The following is an 18309-nucleotide window of genomic DNA, read 5'->3' on the forward strand; positions in this document are numbered from 1 at the left end:
TTTTTTTTTTTTTTTTTTTTTTTTTTTCCCTCGGGCGTGTGTTGCCGATGTTGAAACGCTGAAATTCATACTGGAAGCACTGGTTAAAAAAAAAAAAAAACCAAAGCCAAAAGAAAAACAAAACAAACCAAACCCAAATAAATATAAAAGGCTAAATCCTGCCATGTGACCTTCCTACTTGCGCATCCATCTTCCTGCGCTTCCTTAGGGGATGCTGCAGACGGTTTCCCCTTCGGAAGGGCTGTCCTCCGAGCAGTGAGTGCTGTCCCCCGCATCCCCCGGGCATCCCCTTCGGGTAATTTCCGAGAGCGGATCGGCGCGGGGCGGGCACGGCCTCCACTCCCCGCTGCCTCCTGCCCCGCCCGGCGCCGCGGGCCGAGCCGGGCCCAGCCGAGCCGAGCCGGGCCCAGCCGAGCCGAGCCGGGCCGAGCCGAACCGGACCCAGCCAGGCCGAGCCGAGCCGGGCCGAGCCGAGCCGAGCCGAGCCGAGCCGGACCCAGCCAGGCCGAGCCGAGCCGGGCCGAGCCGAGCCGGGCATGGCGCCGCTGGTGCTGTACCACTGGACGCAGTCCTTCTCCTCGCAGAAGGTGAGGGCTGGGCGGGGGAGCGGGGCCCTGGATCGCCGCCTCCCGCCGCGCCCGCAACCCCTGCGCGCCCGCGGTGGCACCGGGCAGGGAGGGGTGGAGGATGGAGGGATGGGGGATGGAGATGGAGGATGGAGGATGGAGGATGGAGGATGGAGGGGGGGCGGCCGTGGGTGCGCCGAGGCGGGGCTGGGAGAGCGGCCGGGCGGGGATGCTGTCCGGGCGGGGATGCTGCTCGGGCAGGGATGCTGTCCGGGCGGGGATGCTGCTCGGGCAGGGATGCTGCTCGGGCAGGGATGCGGGCCGGGCGGGGATGCTGCTCGGGCAGGGATGCGGGCCGGGCGGGGATGCTGCTCGGGCAGGGATGCGGGCCGGGCGGGGATGTGGTTCGGACAGGGATGCCGCCCGGGTGGGGATGCTGTCCGGGCGGGGATGCTGCCCGGGTGACCCTGGCGGTGCCGTTCCAGGTGCGGCTGGCAATAGCCGAGAAGGCGCTGAAATGCGAGGAGCGCGATGTGAACCTGCCCCTGAGCGAGCACAACGAGCCGTGGTTCATGCGCTTGAGCTCCTCTGGAGAAGTACCCGTCCTCATCCATGGGGAAAACGTCATTTGTGAGGCAACGCAGATTATTGATTACCTTGAAGCAACGTTTGTAGATGGTAATCCCACAGACATTTCAGTGTGTGGTTCTTCCCCTCACCCCGTAGGCTGCAGCAATGCTGGGGCAGCTCTGTGTCACTTCAGGACTCTCGTTCAGGGCAGAATATGTTTATAGTGTCACAAGTAAACAGGCTCTCTTAATAGCTAGCAGTTTGGGTTGAAAACATGTTCCTCTAAAATGAGCTGAAAGCTTTCCAGCACCTTCATGAGTGAACCTTTATAAGTGAAACCTACCACTGTCCTCCTTAGCCCTTCAGGCAGCAGCACCATGCTGCACTGGTGCGACACTGCCACGAAAAGTAACATACTGAACAGAGCTGCCTGACTGCCTTTGTCAAGCAGGTCCAGATTCTCTTTGAGATAAGAGGAAACATGCCTAATTTCAGAATAATCTTCTCTAGAACAGTGGAAGTAGAATGAGCAAATTTTTTTGGAGACAAAATGGAATGAAGAGGTAAAAGAGCAGGAAGAGAATTCTTGGAAGTGGGCATGTGCAGGGTTTTGAAGTTCTTTGTGCCTGTACTGTTAAAAAAACCCAAAAAACCAAGCACCAACAAAAAAACCTGCCTCAATTTTTGAAGGAAATGCAGAGCTGTATTTTGTATAGGTGTGAAGATGGCAGCATTTTGTATTTCAGGGATTTAGCACTGCAATTTTTGAGGCATGAAGAAAACTTCATTGTTGAGTGAACATAATTTGTGCTTTGAACAAACATAATTTTGTCTTTTAGTCAAAAAAGGAGTTGGGGCCCAGGTAGATCAAGGATAGGGTAAAACTCATTGATGTGTAGGAATACTTCCCGCCACACTTTGTGTAGGATTCCTGTACTGTAATTTTTACACCATTGCAGGAACAGTAACATTTCAGCCGTAACAATTTCCTGGAATCTCAGCTGTCCCCAGCTGTGAGAGCATTATAGGGTTGAATGTATGGTCACGCATTCCTAGATGTACATAACAGACCTGAGTGTGGTTTTCTGATTTGAAAGCCTCTTAAATATGTGTTTGTGTGAGTTGCTGAATTTGCATCCATTTATAATTGGAATTATAAAACATTTTAAAATGAGCTACAAACATACATTTTTCTGAGCTGCAATCACACCATTGAGTTATGCTGGGGAACAAGTAAAGCTTTCTTACCTGTGGCTGTGTCGCCTGTCCCAGCTGGACATGACTGAGTGAACTTTGGTCAATTAGATGATTCTTCTTTTCTTAACTTTATTTTTAACTTTGTTTTGCAGAGGAAGTACCAAGATTAATGCCAGAAGAGGGGAGCATGTATTATCCAAGGGTGCAGCACTACAGAGAGCTTTTAGACTCCTTGCCTATGGATGCCTACACACATGGCTGCATCCTGCACCCCGAGTTAACAGTGGACTCCATGATTCCAGCCTATGCTACCAGCAGAATCCGTAGTATGTACTGGTGTAGCTCTAAATGTCTCTGACTTAGTAGGTTGCTGCATTACATTTTTATTCTTTCTTAAGTCCACCTTAAATACAAAATACTGAGCACAATTTATGAATTTTAGTTGTAGTCCTTGATGATTTGTGCATATACTTTTTATTGATTGTGTATTCTGTTGGGATTTGGAAATGGGAAAGAGGAAATGTTGTTTTTGAGGTGTCTATGGAGATAATTTTTTTGTACCACGGCTACCTTTTAATTGATGCCTTTATGTTTCCTTCAATGTATTACAAAAGAACTAAGTAGTTCTAGGACAAATATCAACTCCTGACAGCATGGCTGGATGATGATTCCCTGTTTACTATTACATTCTGAGATCTCTGATTGTTTTTCTTTGTCAACATTTTGGTTTATATGGTGTTGATTTTTTTTTGTATGATGTTTTAGAATGCTCTGTAGAACAAAGTCAAATACTGCAGAGTCTTTGAAATGTAATACATCTATACTATTAGTAAGTCCATGATATCATAAACAATGATATTTTGTTAGCTTGAGAAATCATATTTCCAACAAAATGTCTTATCCTCCTCCTTAAAATTTCTGGTAACACTCTTATGTTGTCACAAGTGAAGGCAGGCAGTTACTTTTCCATATTGTTGCATGGTTGATGTAACATAGTACATAGTAACATAGAATCATAGGATCATGAAATCATAGAATCATAGAATGGCCTAGGTTGGAAGGGACCTTAAAGATCGTCCAGTTTCAACATCTTCCACTAGATCAGGCTGTTCCAAGCCCCATGCAGTCTGGCCTTGGACACTTCCCACTTCCAGGGATAGGGAGTCCACAGCTTCTCTGGGCAATCTGTTCCAGTGCCTCACCACCCTCACAGGAAAGAATTTCATCTTCATATCTAATCTAAATCTACTTCCTTCAGTTTAAAGCCACATCCCCTTGTCCAAGAACATGAATTATCCCCTTAATCAGTGCATTGTCCGGTTTGGTGGTTTTGATTTTTTTTTTTTTTTTTTTTTTTTTTTTTTTTTTTTTTTCCAAATGTGGATGCTAACTGTTTATTGAACAATTGTGCTTTACTCATAGGCATTATGGGTAGTTTTTCTGTTTTCGCATGGTAATAATCAGTGCTTTTATTATAGCTCACTTTACAACATTGTCCTCTGCTTTTCTTGCTGTATGTATTCTTCCAGTCAAACTTCTAGTTGATATGAATTGTTCTCAGTTTGCACATGTTCGTACTGGCAGAGCTAACATTATTGCTTATCTAACTTGGGTTGTTTTCTTATCTTTTTATGCTTAAAGCATAGCCTACATTTTTTGATTTGAAGCATTTTTTTGAAAAGCCTGTGGATGTTTCTTAACAATTCCTTTGCATGTTCAAACTTCTCCTGGTCGGAGATGGTTTCATTTCAGCTTGAAACACCTTTATTTTCAGACTACTGGATATAATAAGGCATGAGCCAGTTGTGTATTATGTTCATGCATACCAAATCCAAGTAAGTAATACATTGCATATGTAAAATTTTGGTTGTATGAGTACATCCTTCCATTTCTTCATACACTGTATTGAAGTATGGCTTTCACAGTCATGTTGAAATGAATATATAAAAAAGTGAGTTTGTTATTCTCTAGAAAGAGTTTTTATCAGTTTAATTTATCAGACTTAATTGTAACTAAACTTTATTATCAAGTAAAAGTGAGAGGTGATTCATGCTCTATAATTATTCTTTTGTTCTCGGTTTGTGATTAGAAATACTTATTTTTAGAAGGTTTATAAATCACTGTCTTTTGGTATTTTAGGTTTATGAGTATGGCATTTTCAAGCAAAGCCCCATTTTAAGGAAAAGGCTATACATGCATAGTAGAAATCAGTAAAATTAACTTTTCACATCATTCCTTCTTTAAATAATGTAATAATGTTTTTCTAGGACATACACACAGCTCTTGAAGAACATTTCCAGAAGGATCACAGACTCTGGCATCAGATTTTAGCTAAATGAAAACACCTTGGCTCCATATTCAGTGGCATTTAGGCTTTTGCTGTGAAATTATGCTTATGGCCTACAGTGACCAGAAATCTCAGTGTGGGCCTAACAGCTCTGTCACAACTGATGAGCTGAAGGTGTGGTGGGTCAGTTTAAAAAGCATTCAAGTTTTCCAAAATGTGATGTATTTAAATCCTAACCTAGTGTGGTTGCTGTATTGAAGCAGCAATTCCAATTTCCTTGGTATGGTATTTGTACACAGGCTATTGGTCAGTTCCTGTGGATTGCATTATGAGTATGTTTGGATATCTAATATTTGTCATTCCTTTTTTTGTCCGCCTTTGTGTTTTTTTTTTTTTTCTTCTTTTTTAAAATATTTTTAAATTAGGCCAAATAAGTAACACAGAATCAGAATTGAAGAAACTTGCAGAAGAAAATCCAGACCTTCAAGATGCCTATATAGCAAAACAGAAGCGCCTTAAGGTAAGAAACCCCTTTGTATGGGCCCCTTTATTATGAGCTTGTTAGTGCTAGATGTTTTGGTCACAATATGAACATTTGTTTCACTTGTCATTACCAGTAATGTCATGCAGTGGTTTAACCCTTCAAGGCATGAAACAGTCTGTCCTCAGATCAGCTACACACTTCAAGTGTGTGCTGAAGTACTGGACTGGTCCCCGTGACTTCAAAGGTAAGTACATATCAGTGCTGCTGTTGGGCTGTTGGGCAGCCTGCAAGGGTAGGCAAACCTTAATATCTGGCATCTCTAAAGTTTTCTTCTGTTTTCTGAATTGTCACCAGTATCCATGTAGTATCCATCTGACTATGTGGAGAAAATAATCATATTTTATGAACAAACACTGTATTATTCTAAGCTTCTGTGATAAAAATATAAATTCTATACAATGATTAAACACTAACCTGTATGTTTATTTAGTCTAAACTGCTGGATCATGATAATATAAAATATCTAAAGAAAATACTGGATGAACTGGAAAAAGTTTTGGATCAGGTTGAGACTGAATTGCAGCGGCGAAATGAGGAAACACCAGGTAAGGAATTTTTCTTGCTAAATCCTATAAATATTTCTGTTTGAGGATACTGAGTAAACTTGTTGACAGCACCATTATAAAGCAATTTTTAATGTGTCAGATTTGATACTTTTAATATATATTGATCCATACATCACAGAAGGGATCAATACTGTTTTAAATACTACCTTACTTTACTGTTTCACTCAGTGAGTTCTCACTGTCTCATGAGAATTCTTGATCACATTTTCAGGAAAAGAAGTATAATTATCTGCATAATTTTTTAGTATTTTTATCAACAAAATCAGAAAAAAATTACCTACAGAATGTTGATGTTATAGGTATAGTCTTCAGTTCACTATAATGATCACAACCTTAATGTCTAACACAGGTTTATTACAATCTTGTGCAGATACTCTGCTGATATTTTGGTATATGCAGAATAAGCAATCTGAATAATTGCTCTAGTCATTAGTCAACCTTCTTCTTTCACCCTCTTGGAAAGCAGCCCTGTTTACTTGCTTCCACCAAAATGAAAGTCAAATTATTCACACAATCACAGAATCATCAATGTTGCAAGAGACTTTCAAGATGATCTAGTCTGACTGTCCACCCAGCACCATCATAACCACACCTAACCATATCCTGCTGTCGGCTGCCCTGGGCAACATATTCCAATGCCTGACCAATCTCAGTGAAAAACATTTCTAATATCTAATCTGAACCTCTTCTGGCTCAACTTAGGGCCATTTCCTCTCATCCTGTTAGAAAGTCCTGGCCCAAATACAGAGTCCTGGGGAACCCCACTAGTGACCAGCCACCAACTGGATGTAACTGCATTTACCAGCACTCCCTGGGCCTGGACATCCAGCCCGTTTTTCAGTCAATGAAGAATGAAGAAGAATGAAAGAATGAAGCCCACCCAAGCCAGTTTGCCCAGGAGAATGGTCTGGGAGACAGGTCAAAATCTTTACAGGTATTTAGAAAATATGCACAGCCTTTCCCTCATCCAGTAAACATGTCATTGGTCATGGAAGGAGATCAGGTTGGCCAAACAAGACTTACCTTTGTAAACTTATGCTGGCTGGGCCTGTTCCCCTGGTCGTCCTGCACATGTCATGTAGTGACACTCAGGACAATCTGCTCCATGATGTTTCCCAGTACCAAGGTCAGGATGATAGGTCTGTAATTTTCTGGGTCCTCCTTCTGACCCTTTTTGTAGATGGGTATTACATTTGCTAATTTCTGGGCAACAGAGACTTCTGTGGTTAACCAGAATTGCTGGTAAATGATTGAAATAATTGGCAAGTTTTTGGCATCTCCCTTCTTACTCTTGGGCATATCCCATCTTGACCGATATACTTCTGAGTGTCTAACTGGCATGACAGGTCACTTACCATTTTCTCCTGGGTTGTAGGTGCTTCACTCAGGTCACAATCAACAACTTCCAGCTCTGGGAGCTGGAAAGCCTGAGGACCATGGGTTTTAATGTTAAAGACTGTGGCAAAGAAGGCATTAAGAACTTCAGCCTTTTCCTCATCCCCACTATGTTTTCCCTTTCATCCAGCAAAGGGTTGAGAATCCTTAGCCCTCCTTTTGCTGCCAGTGTATTTACTGAAACTGTTTTTGTTGTCTTTAACTGCAGTGCCAAATTAAGTTCATTTGGCTTTCTTTCTGACTTTCTCCTTCATAACCTCAGACATCCTTGTAGTTACACTTCTCCTTCCAGAGGTGAGACACAGTCCTTTTTACCCTGAGTTCCAGCCTAAGTTCTCTGTTTACCCAGGCTGGTCTTTGTCCCTGATAGCATATGGGAACAATCTGTTGCTGTACCTTTAAGAATTCCTCCTTAAATCTTGCCTGTCCTTCCTGTACTATTTTGCCTTTCAGGACTGACTCCCAAGGAACTCTGTCAATCAAACTCCTAAGCAGTCCAAACTCTGCCTGGCAGAGATCCAAGGTGGCAGTTCTGCTGGTGCCTTTCCTTACTTCACCCAGAACTGAAAACGCCATCATTTCATGGTTGCTGTGCCCAAGATGGCCACTGACCACCACATCACCCATGAGTTCTTCTCCAGTTGAGACTGAGTTTTCTACCACACACTCCAGGAATCTCCTACGCTGCCCCCTCTCCACTGTGTTGTATTTTCAGCAGGCATCTGGCAGGCTGAAGTCCCCCACAAGTACAAGGGCTGGAAATTGAGAGACTTCTGCCAGCCTCCTGTAGAGTGTGTCATCTGCCTCTTCATGGTGGCTAGCAGGTCTGTAACACACTCCTGCAAGGACATCTGCAATGCTGACCTTCCCCCTGATCTGTACCCACAGGCACTTAACCATGTCAGCATCCTAAATTCTGTTTAAATGGGATTAGCCTTCTGCTTTTTCACAGTGTGGTTCAGCTCCTAGTGGTGCTAATAGGAGTCCTTTCCCTGACTTCACTGGAAACTGCATGAAGCATCAGTCAATATTAACTGCATCTGCTCAAATCAATAACTTTTTGCATTTAGCTCTATAAATAGCTATTGTAATAACTAAAGATTACTATCACAACTGTAGGTTTGAACCAGCAGTTGAAAATCCAGATTAAATTTTCTACTGACTCAACAGTGAAAGTCATAGAAAATATTTTAACTCATAAAAGATGGAAGGATTTTGTTCAGCAAACTATGTCTGTCACCATTTCCAGCAACCCTTTTCCTTTCTCTGCTAAGTAGCCTTTCCAAGGAGTCAACTGGTGCAGGATTGATGAACCTATGAAAGCTTCTGGGGTCGCTGGATTTTGTGAAACATGGGACTATTGCCTCTTGGAATTTTGTCTGAGGTAGTCCCACTTTGGAGGTTTGTGATCTGTATTTCTCCAGGTTCTAGTAAAACACAGAGTTCCTGCTTCTCTTGCAGTTGCTTGAATCCCTCAACTGCTACTGCTGCCACTGCAGGCATCTTTCTTTAACACAGGATAGATTCTTTGGTCTTTTCCATCATCCTGTTTAATGCACTGGATGAATTCCCAGGTATCCTTTCAGCAACCTAGGATACAGTCCTTTTCTACAGAGGCCTTTCTTCCAGACCTGTGTAACCAGTCAAAATGGACTGGTATCAACTTTGTGTCAAGCTGTTGCTTTTCTCTAGTGGAAAATGTGTTGGAAAGGAGATTGCAAAATTTCTCTGTTTCCAGAGAGGTGCTGCTGAGTGTTCGTGCCAGCATTTTTCCATGTCTGCTGTGTGGGATGAACTGCAAAATTACAAATGAGACGGGAACAGCATAGTCCTCTCTATCTGAGATCTAGGCTAGAGCAGAGTACTTTGCTGGCAGCTATGATAGCTGTGCTGGCTATCAAGTTTCATATCCTGGGTTTCAAAAGCTCCTGGTATAGTCAGTACATGTCAGCCCTTTCAGGTGGTGGTGGTTCAGATCACTGACAGTGAAGTGTGATGCTGCCTGGCAGTGCCTGCTCTGAGCCATCCCAAGAAGATTCACCTCCTTCCTTTGACTGGAGAGGGTACCTGGGGTCTCCATCTGTGTTCCGGACTAGTGATGAGCAGTGTGAATATTAGTAATTTCTCAAACATCTCAGTGTAAAACCCCGATGATTTGGGGTTAAAGAGACACAAAAGAGGGACAGGTAGACAGATTCTGTCATCTCAATGGGCTGATATGTTTGGTGCAAGTCAGTCATCTGATCCATTTCTTTTTGACTTGAAAGCCTCCAACAATCTGGCTGGAGTTAGTTCTTGAGTGAATGCCATTGAGCTGAGTGACACAGGCAAGATAAATTCTTCAGACAAGTGGTAGCTTTTCAGTAAAAGCTAAACTGCCTTCCTCCTTTCCAATCCTGTTTAATTTAATCCAGATTTGAGAAATCTAGTTGAGGAAAATAAGTGTTTACTGTGGGTTTTAATTTATGAACCTGGAATGTAGATATTTTTTTTTTTCCTTAACAAATGTAGGTCAGGCTGCCGAGCCTAAGACTTTACAAGATTGTGCAAAGAGTGGACAGGAATTAGTAAAATATTTATTAATTAAAGTAATGTTTTAGCTGAAGTGTTGTTGCTCTTTATAGATGCTACTTTCAAGTATCACTAAACTAAATGTGCTTATATTCCATTAGTTCCTAATGCTTTATGTTTTATCTCTGCTTAGAAGATGGCAATCAGCCTTGGCTCTGTGGTGATTTCTTCAGTCTGGCAGATGTGTCACTTGCTGTCACATTACATCGCCTGAAGTTTCTGGGATTAGCAAGAAGAAACTGGGGAAATGGAAAGCGGCCCAACTTGGAAGCTTATTATGAGCGTGTCGTGAAGAGAAAAGCATTTTACAAAGTTTTGGGACACGTCAACAATATATTAATCTCGGCTGTCCTGCCAACAGCGTTCCGTGTGGCCAAGAAAAGGGCTCCCAGGGTTCTGGGCACCACCCTGCTGGTCAGCATGCTGGCAGGGGTGGGTTACCTTGCTTTCCTCTGTCTTCGGAAGAGATTTGCCAACATGGTGCTATCGATTAGAACCAGGCAAAATTATTTTTAGACATTGTCTGTCCCTGGTGGTGAGTGGAGGGCATCTCTGCCCTCAGGAAAATATCTTCAATAAAATATAAACGTAGAAGAACGATTATGTCTGCGAATTAGAACTTTGCCACAGAGTAATCATCTCCTGCTGCTGTTTAATTGGGTTGGCAATGCTGAGATATTTTTCAAAAATATTTGTTGGGAGGACAACAAAGGAAAGAAGAGACATACTTTTCATCCAAGGGACTATAACTCTGACAGTGCTTTATTAAAGTGCTTATTGTCTCCTATACCCAGTAGCTGACCTAATTAATATGCTTTTATTTAATAGATATGCAGCAATGTGACAGCTTTTCACTGTAGATGAAATGCATTATTGTGAAGAAACCAGCATTGTTAAAATACTGAAAATAGCTCTTACTTTAAATGCTCAGAGTAAGATTTAATTGGAACATTGTGCCTGTTGTGTACAGGACCAAGTTTCTCTGTACTGATTATTGTCTGCTAATTTGCAGTTGGATCTCTAGGAATGTGTTAAAAATAATCTTGTAAAGCCACTTTTGTCAGTGTATGTTCATGCAGCAGTTCAGGAAAAGACCTGAAGCAGGTAAGAGCATCAGTGATTTGTCTACCACGCAAGAGAAATTCTCCAGAGTCATCACTGGACAACAGATACTACAATTTTGCTGAAATACAAATGGAAGCGAAACACCTGACACTTGTCTTTTGAAAGCCTTTTGCGCTCAGCCTCAAACTCTGGCAGAATCAAAGCAAACTGTCTTGGTGCACATTTGCTGCTTTCTTTGGAGTGGCTTAATACGGTTGCCTCCATATGAGTGTCCCTTGTACTGTTTCACTCTGAGCACTGGCTATTTTTTGCACACTTCTTGGCAACATTAGCAATTGTACGTGTCTGTATAAAATGCTTGCCCACAACGTGCCACAACCAACTATAAAACATAAGCAGAGCAACACCTTTTTGTATAAGTAATTAAAAATAGTTCACTATCTATCAGTCTGGTTAGGTAGCCTAGATTGAAGGTAAAGGTGTAATTTAGCAATCTGTTTAATTATGGATAGGGTCATGTTGATGCTAAGTGAAAAATACAGAAAGTTCGGAGACGATTTGTACTGCTAATTTTTTGCAAAACTGCCCTCTTGTTGCATGGAGGAAAGGTGCAGAAAAACAGTTTGATTACTTCCTATTACTCAATAGATGCTGTGAGTTTTAATTTTGAACTGAGCTCCCATTTCAACAAGAGAGGTACATTTACCTGAAAGTGGACTTTGAATCCTTTTGCATCAAAAAAGCATTTGGGAAGGGCTGAAAATTCTCATGACAGTTTAGTAAGACTTTTGTATGCTTGATGAATGTTTGAAAGCCTCAGAATTTTGTTTACAAGTTGTACATGGATGCAACAAACAAAGCATAGCTTTAAGTGTTTGCCTATCAACAATCAGTGCTAACAGGCCTAAGTACATTTTAGGTCCAGTGCTGGTGGGTGTGGTCTCTCTGCACAATTGCATTTAGGTGTCAAGAAAATCCTCTCAGTTTGCTGGAGAGAACTGAGGCAGTTTCTGCCTGGGCAAGCTTACCATCTAGTAGGTATCAATACAGATAAATTTATTGGATACTCCTGCTTATTATTTAATATTGTGCTAGTTGTCTAGCAAAAGTAGACCTAAATCTCATTACTCCTTTTCAGTAATAAGAAACATCTTACCTAGGAAACAATGTGCTTTTTCATTTGTAAAAAAGACAGTTTTATATAATTGTATTTCATGATCCAGTGGTCCTCAAGAACTTTTTGAATTAAATGTGCTCTATTTGGAAAAGATTTATTATCTCTAGAGTGGGTTTAATCCAACAATACTATTAATGTACTGGCAGCTTTAACTGAGTTTGCTGTTTATGTGTTGCAGTTCATCTGCATTTACTTGTAGCTATCAAATTCCACTAAGTTAATAAACACAGAGTAAGACCTGTAACTTAATGCTTCCCTGGCATGTATTTTTGTCAGACCACCTGTAAAATGTAATTTGATCAAGTCACAGTAAAATTAAATATATATGACTTAGTCTTCTTTAGAGTGAAGTGGCCACCAGATGTCAGTGGTCCTCCAGGACTCTGCTCTGGCATGCCTCTGAGGCAGGAAAACTACTTTTCACAGACAAAAAATTTGTGATCTCAACATAAGAGGGTTGTGAGCACCCTCAGTGCACTAGCAGTCTCTCCAGACCTCTGGAAATAACTGTGTGGTTCTACCACAGGTTTGTTCCTGACACCTGCCACTTATGCTTGTGTAGTTTCTATACTGGGTAAATGAGAGGCCAAAGTTGAAATAACATTTCACCTGAAAATGAATGTTACTAAACAGCAATTAAACTTGCCATCTGCAAGAATGAGCTTGAATGAAAGTTTTATTGTGGAAAAGTTTGGATCCCTGGTTTGATTCATTTCTGTGAGTTCAACTGTTTGGTATCCTACTTATTTTCACTGCCCTGAAGTACTCTGTGCATTGATTTCTGTACAGGTGGCAGCAAAAGGCTTATCCATGATTAAATTCCTCAAAATAGGATGAGATTTAGAAGCACCATGCTGCATTTGGCTCTTTGTGCAAGATAGCTTTTGTGCTTGCAAAATTTCTTTTCAACTTTGCTTTTTTTCTTTCTGGTAGTTCTGGATACTATTTTGATTGGGTACTGAAGCAATCTTCTAGTTTTCATTTACTATTTGCTCTCATATCATGCATCAGATATATTTCATATCTTTATGTAGGACCCACACAATAAACATGGATTCTAAGGCCACATTCTAGTCTGGTTTTTATCTTCTGTGGCTATAAAACAAAGCGCATTTGAGAATTACACAGTATTGCTGTAAGGACTCATGCTATTCAAGGAGAGAAGCCCTTGAACACTTTTTAAACCAGTTTAAAGATTGACTTGGATATATATGGAAACAGCAGTAACAATGACATTTTCTTTGGTTGTCTGTCTGAACTGTATATATCTATGAGGTCCAACAGAAGCTATTTGATAAAGTAAAAAAAAAAAAAGTAAAAATATAAGGAGGGCAAGCAGGTTTTTTACTTTTTATTAATCCATTAAAAAAAAAATCCAACCTCACCTGACTTCTGGGTGTGTTCCTGATTCATTGTTGAGCTACAGCAGCTGGGACTCCTTTCTGTAAGGTGCATGGCAAGCACATAAGCTGTGTTCACACTGACATTGTCCTTGGTGAGATTAAATGTGTATTAGTCTGGCCATGAACTAAGGACCCCCCCTTTTTTTCTTGCACTGTAGGAGTCTGTATTGAGCCTCCTTCCTTGTTAAGCAGAGGAATAAATACCAGTACGTGAGGCTTGTGTGCATTGCCTCTCAGTAGCCTTAAAGTCAGGGAAGCTGCTAGGATAAGTAGACAGCTGGTAGGGTTTGAGAGTCAGGAGATTATGACACTGTAGTCTGTGCACCAACTTTGAAGTGGCCTTATGCTTTAGCATTAATCAGAAGAGCACAGAGCTCTTGCACAGAGCTCTTGCAGTGGAAACCTTATGTCTAAACAGACAAGAGGCAAGAGTGAATACAAAGGTAAGTACAGTAAGTATAAATTCCTTGTCCAGATTCACAAAGCCATACATCCACTTTTGCATGTCACATTTTTAAAGGCATTTTTTACTCAAGTCTGAATTTTATAGGAGCAAGGTGCTGCTAAGATTTAGAGAGCAGACTGGCATGCCCTAATGCATGAGGATTAGAGAGAGCAGCAGATGGAAAGTAGGTGAAAAGTAGTGGGTCTATCTAGCTGGAGCACACTGTGCTCTGCAATATGGTGTGTGGCAGATTATTGTTTGCTGAGGCCTCCTTCTTATCTCTCTGTTTAGCCAATGTTAGACAGAGGTGTAAGGTTGTGCTTAGGCAATTTATAAGATGTACTGAGGAAGTCAAAAGCACGTAGAAAAATCCCAAAGAAAATATGCTGGGTTTTGTTGCCTCTTTTCTTTATAAAGAAAGTTTCAGTTTTGGTGCAGTACCAAGTCATAAAGTCAGGCACTCAAAACGCAGGAAATTCCAGAAGCCAGAGTTCTTAAAATACTGTTAACTCACTCATACAATGCTTCAATAGCCTTTTTATTTCTGTTTTCCTTTCTAAGTTACAATCATGGTGCTTAATTTAATGTGAAGTTAAAAATGTTGCACCATAAAATAGTTAGGCTGTGGATAAGCTGTGTTGTGGGAAGAATCTGTTGGAATTTGCAGAGCTGCAGGTCTAACTCTTTCTGTGCTTTACATCAGCATTAGTATTTACTACAGTTTTAAACACTCATAAAAAATTATATAAAAGTGTATTGTGTAAACTAACACAAAATAACAAAAATCAGTATGAATCTACTTGATATATACTAATAAATATTATTATTGTATATACATATACACTATATTATCCCTATTTATCCCTTTCATATTTCATTTGCTAAAAGTGGCTAATTGAGAATTATGTATTTTGCGGTATTACTTGCCTTTATAAAATGAATTTGCATTTGTAAAGGTAAAATTATGAAAAAGTCATGTAATTGTAGAATCATGCAAAATTTTGGGTTGCAAGGAACTTTAAAGAGTATCTAGTTCCAACTCCCCTGCCATGAGGAGATGTGTTCCCTTTTCCTTATTTACTCTGATAGCATTACGAGGGTATTTGAAAACATTGGTTACATGATGACTGTAGAGACTTGAGAATACACACAAACATATTTGTTACTTCATGTTAGCTGATCATCCAGATCAGAATATGAATACCACTGCATTTGGACTGAATAGAAAGCTTTAGCTGTTGAGAAACAATTGCCATCCTGAAAATTGCTTATTTAAGGCCTGTTTCAGAAAGGTTGCCTAACTTGTTTAAGCAGATGATGCCTGTGTTTCTGTAAGCAGCAGAAAACAGAGCATTCATAGGACCAGACCAGATGTGGGGGACCACTGCTTCTGTCACCTGCTGGCTGAGGCATTCACCTTACAGAAAGTGGAGTCCTTTTCCCTCACTCGGTATTGGAAATAGGTAAAACTTGGTGGTAGAGACAAAAATTCCTCCCTCATAGATACAGGCCCTGTGCAGCAGGTTGCAGGGTCAGGCTCCCTCTTTCTCAGCATAAATCACATCTGCACAGAAATCAGAGGCCATTCCTTTGACAAAGGGTAGTTTGGACATGTGGAGGCTGAGACTGTCAGATGGAGAGCAGGGCCTGCCACACAGCTTCCTCTGCCAGTTACGTTTAAATGCCAGAAGGAGTTGGCAAATATAAAGGTCTTGGAAAGGATGTCTTTAGGTACATAACACAGGTTTGGGGAAAGGAAGGAACTGTAGACTCTGGAGCCTAAATGAAGCCAAGGAAAAACTGTCCAGAGAAGTTCCATCAGTGTGACTTGTGGTCTAAGCTCTGGGTGGCTTTTCTGCAGGTGGAGAGAGGCTTTTGGATTGCTGCTTCTGAGGACATATTGTTGTAACTCACTTCAACTATTTAACTGAAATTAATGAAAAGAAGAAGAAATATCTGTCTCTGTTGAATACATTGTGAAGCCAGCTTCCTGATACAGATATTTAAGTTGGATCACTGTTCAGACAGGTACTGTGAAAGCATAGGTTTTGAACTATGTAACTCTCCTCAAACACCTTTACACAAGCCTAGACACCAAACTAGAAAAATTCAAATTAGAGGTCTGGATTGCACCCCAGAGTCAGAGGCAGTAAAAATAGAAAGACCTATTGTTTGAATTTTTACGTCTTCAAACAGAAATACTTCCAGAGACAAAGATCTCACAGGAAGTCTGTGCCAGATATTCTTTGTCCAAATTTTGCGCCTTAAGAATTTGTGCACCTTTCTATTGTTCTGAATTAAAGACAGCTCTAAAACACAGAATCTACTAAAATTTACAGAGGAAACAAAATTGGCTGATGTTGCAGTAATGGAGGTATCAAGATTTCAGTTTCTAACAGAGAGCCAAATTCAGAACTGGAATGAGTCATTGCTATGAAAAATGTGGTGGTGCATCTACTTACATGGGATCTGAATTTGATTTTAAAGTCATTATGCCATGAATCACGTTTTACAACTTTGCCTTGACAAGTTTTGTTTTAATCAACCTATTTGTTACAGAGACAGTGAAAGCTGTATGGTATCTTTCTGAAACAAAGGAAATATGCATACCTTAATATTTTAAAAGCTGTGTAAGCTTTGAATATGTGCAGTATATACTGAGTCAAAATTTTTGGAATATGGAGTTATTTTTGGAATAAAGAATTCTTTTAAAACAAGTCCAAGAATGTATGTTTAGGACTGATTCCAGAACAGCATCATAAATTTTTTATTCTTTGGATTTGAAAGAGAACCAAAAACCAAAAATCTATAGCTGACCTAATTTTTCAGTTGTTAACTTCCAATTGTAACTGTGATACAAGGAAGTTCCAGCAAATAAAAAGATAACATATTTCTCTTTTATGCATATATATATATATATATATATATATATATATATATATATACAAAAAAAAAAAAAACAACTGTGCTTATTTAATTTTCTTAGGAAAAGCATATTGGATAAGAGTTCTGCCTCTTGTGTGTTATAAGAAATGAACAGCGTCTTTTTCATGCAAAGTAAGATATGGAAATACTCCCAAAGTGGCTGGCAGAACACCAACATTGGCAACATTGGCTGAGGCTGCAGTTCCACACCCACAGCACCCCACAGAAGTGGAAGTCCAGCAGAAGCTGAAAGAGGCTCATTGCAATCCAACAGCCTTCTGTGACAAGTGGGAGGAGAAGCAAACAAAGCTTCAAACCCAGTGCAAGAAGTGGCTGTGCTTGAAGTCAGAAGTCCCTCAAGCTGGTTGCAGATAGATGCCAAATGTGTTCCTAGCATCTCTGTCTAACTTGGAATGAGAGAATACCTTGGTGTTGACACATTATCAATGACTGTACCAGTTATTAGTCCAGGGATAATGTGTTGGAGAAAACTTACACAGGGAATTCTGGAATCAGGAAAAAGTTTTTCTTAAATTTTTATAGAAAATGAAGATGTATTTGTGAAGAAAATCATATTCATACTCTGCTCTCATCAAGAATTAATTCTGAAATGTGGTCTTTAGCCTCACACTTCACACTGACGTGCTTCAGCACCACGATGTTATGGGAGAGAAAAGGGACAGGGAAGGTAGTAATGGAGACTCAGAAAGGACCTCTTGGTGGGAGGAGGGAATATTTATATAATTACATAAAGATATTTATATATATATTCTATATATAAATACAATTTTATATAGAAATATAAATGGGATATTATATTAAAATATACTGATATCCTAAGGTTTGTGCTTAATTTAGTTTAGTTAGTTTGGCTTTTAATTAAAAAATAAGCCCAAGCATGATAAAGTGCTAAACTGCAATGTGTACATTGGTGTCGAGAAGGAAATGCAATCACAAGATGTTGTCTCTTGATGAAGGAGTAGAGACTTTGCTTTCTGTGCATGACAGTTTATCTGAACACCTCTTCTGGGGATGAAATATGTGAGGAGACAAGCATTATTATTACATGGTTCATTGACTCATTCAATAATGATTCTGTTTAATGAGAGATTCTGTACTTCAGTTACAGCTGAAAGCACTAATTCAAGATAGCAGTAATTTCTCCGTTTGCCTCCATTAACAATTTATTAGGTATTACCAAATTTTATGTTTTTTCGTGTATTATAATTAATCTCACCACACGACCTTGCCTCAAAAGTAGTTTTGTTCTCCTACACTGCAGTCCTTCATCTCATGTTTGTTTGTACAGGACTGGCTCTAATCTGGGCTGTTTGCTGTATAACCTGCAACTCCCCAGGCTCCTGCTGGCTGTGGGCACTTTGTGTAATGTTTCATCCTAAAATCATAGAATCGTTTAGGTTGGAAAAGACCTTTAAGATCATCGAGTCCAACTGTTAAACCAGCACTGCCAAGTCCACCACTAGGCCATGTCCCTGAGTTTAACACCTATACATATTTAAATACTCCCAGGGATGGTGACTCAGCCTTCCCTGGGCGGTCTGCTCCAGTGCTTGACTACTCCTTCCATGAAGAAGTTT

At 40.5% G+C, this 18309-nt stretch overlaps 1 protein-coding gene across 1 annotated transcript; it reads left to right on the forward strand.

The window, feature by feature from the left end:
• The first annotated feature begins 369 nt into the window (after window positions 1-369).
• GDAP1 (ganglioside induced differentiation associated protein 1) lies at window positions 370-12741 on the forward strand. The gene is made up of 6 exons (XM_058810536.1): window positions 370-587; window positions 1052-1244; window positions 2486-2659; window positions 5046-5140; window positions 5595-5709; window positions 9830-12741. Exons 1-6 carry the CDS (start codon window positions 537-539, stop codon window positions 10210-10212), a joined length of 1011 nt encoding a protein of 336 aa, XP_058666519.1. The 5' UTR covers window positions 370-536; the 3' UTR covers window positions 10213-12741.
• Window positions 12742-18309: the final 5568 nt, after the last annotated feature.

The sequence above is a fragment of the Ammospiza caudacuta genome, chromosome 1 (assembly GCF_027887145.1).
Source record: "Ammospiza caudacuta isolate bAmmCau1 chromosome 1, bAmmCau1.pri, whole genome shotgun sequence".
In the NCBI taxonomy this organism is placed as follows: domain Eukaryota; kingdom Metazoa; phylum Chordata; class Aves; order Passeriformes; family Passerellidae; genus Ammospiza; species Ammospiza caudacuta.

What these genes read in the sequence shown, in the direction of transcription:
- GDAP1 (XM_058810536.1), top strand. Translation starts at nt 537, where the DNA reads ATGGCGCCGCTGGTGCTGTACCACTGGACGCAGTCCTTCTCCTCGCAG. An exon ending in AGTCCTTCTCCTCGCAGAAG is followed by an intron (nt 588 to 1,051) that starts GTGAGGGCTGGG and finishes GTGCCGTTCCAG; the next exon opens with GTGCGGCTGGCAATAGCCGA. An exon ending in TGCTACCAGCAGAATCCGTA is followed by an intron (nt 2,660 to 5,045) that starts GTATGTACTGGT and finishes TTTTTAAATTAG; the next exon opens with GCCAAATAAGTAACACAGAA.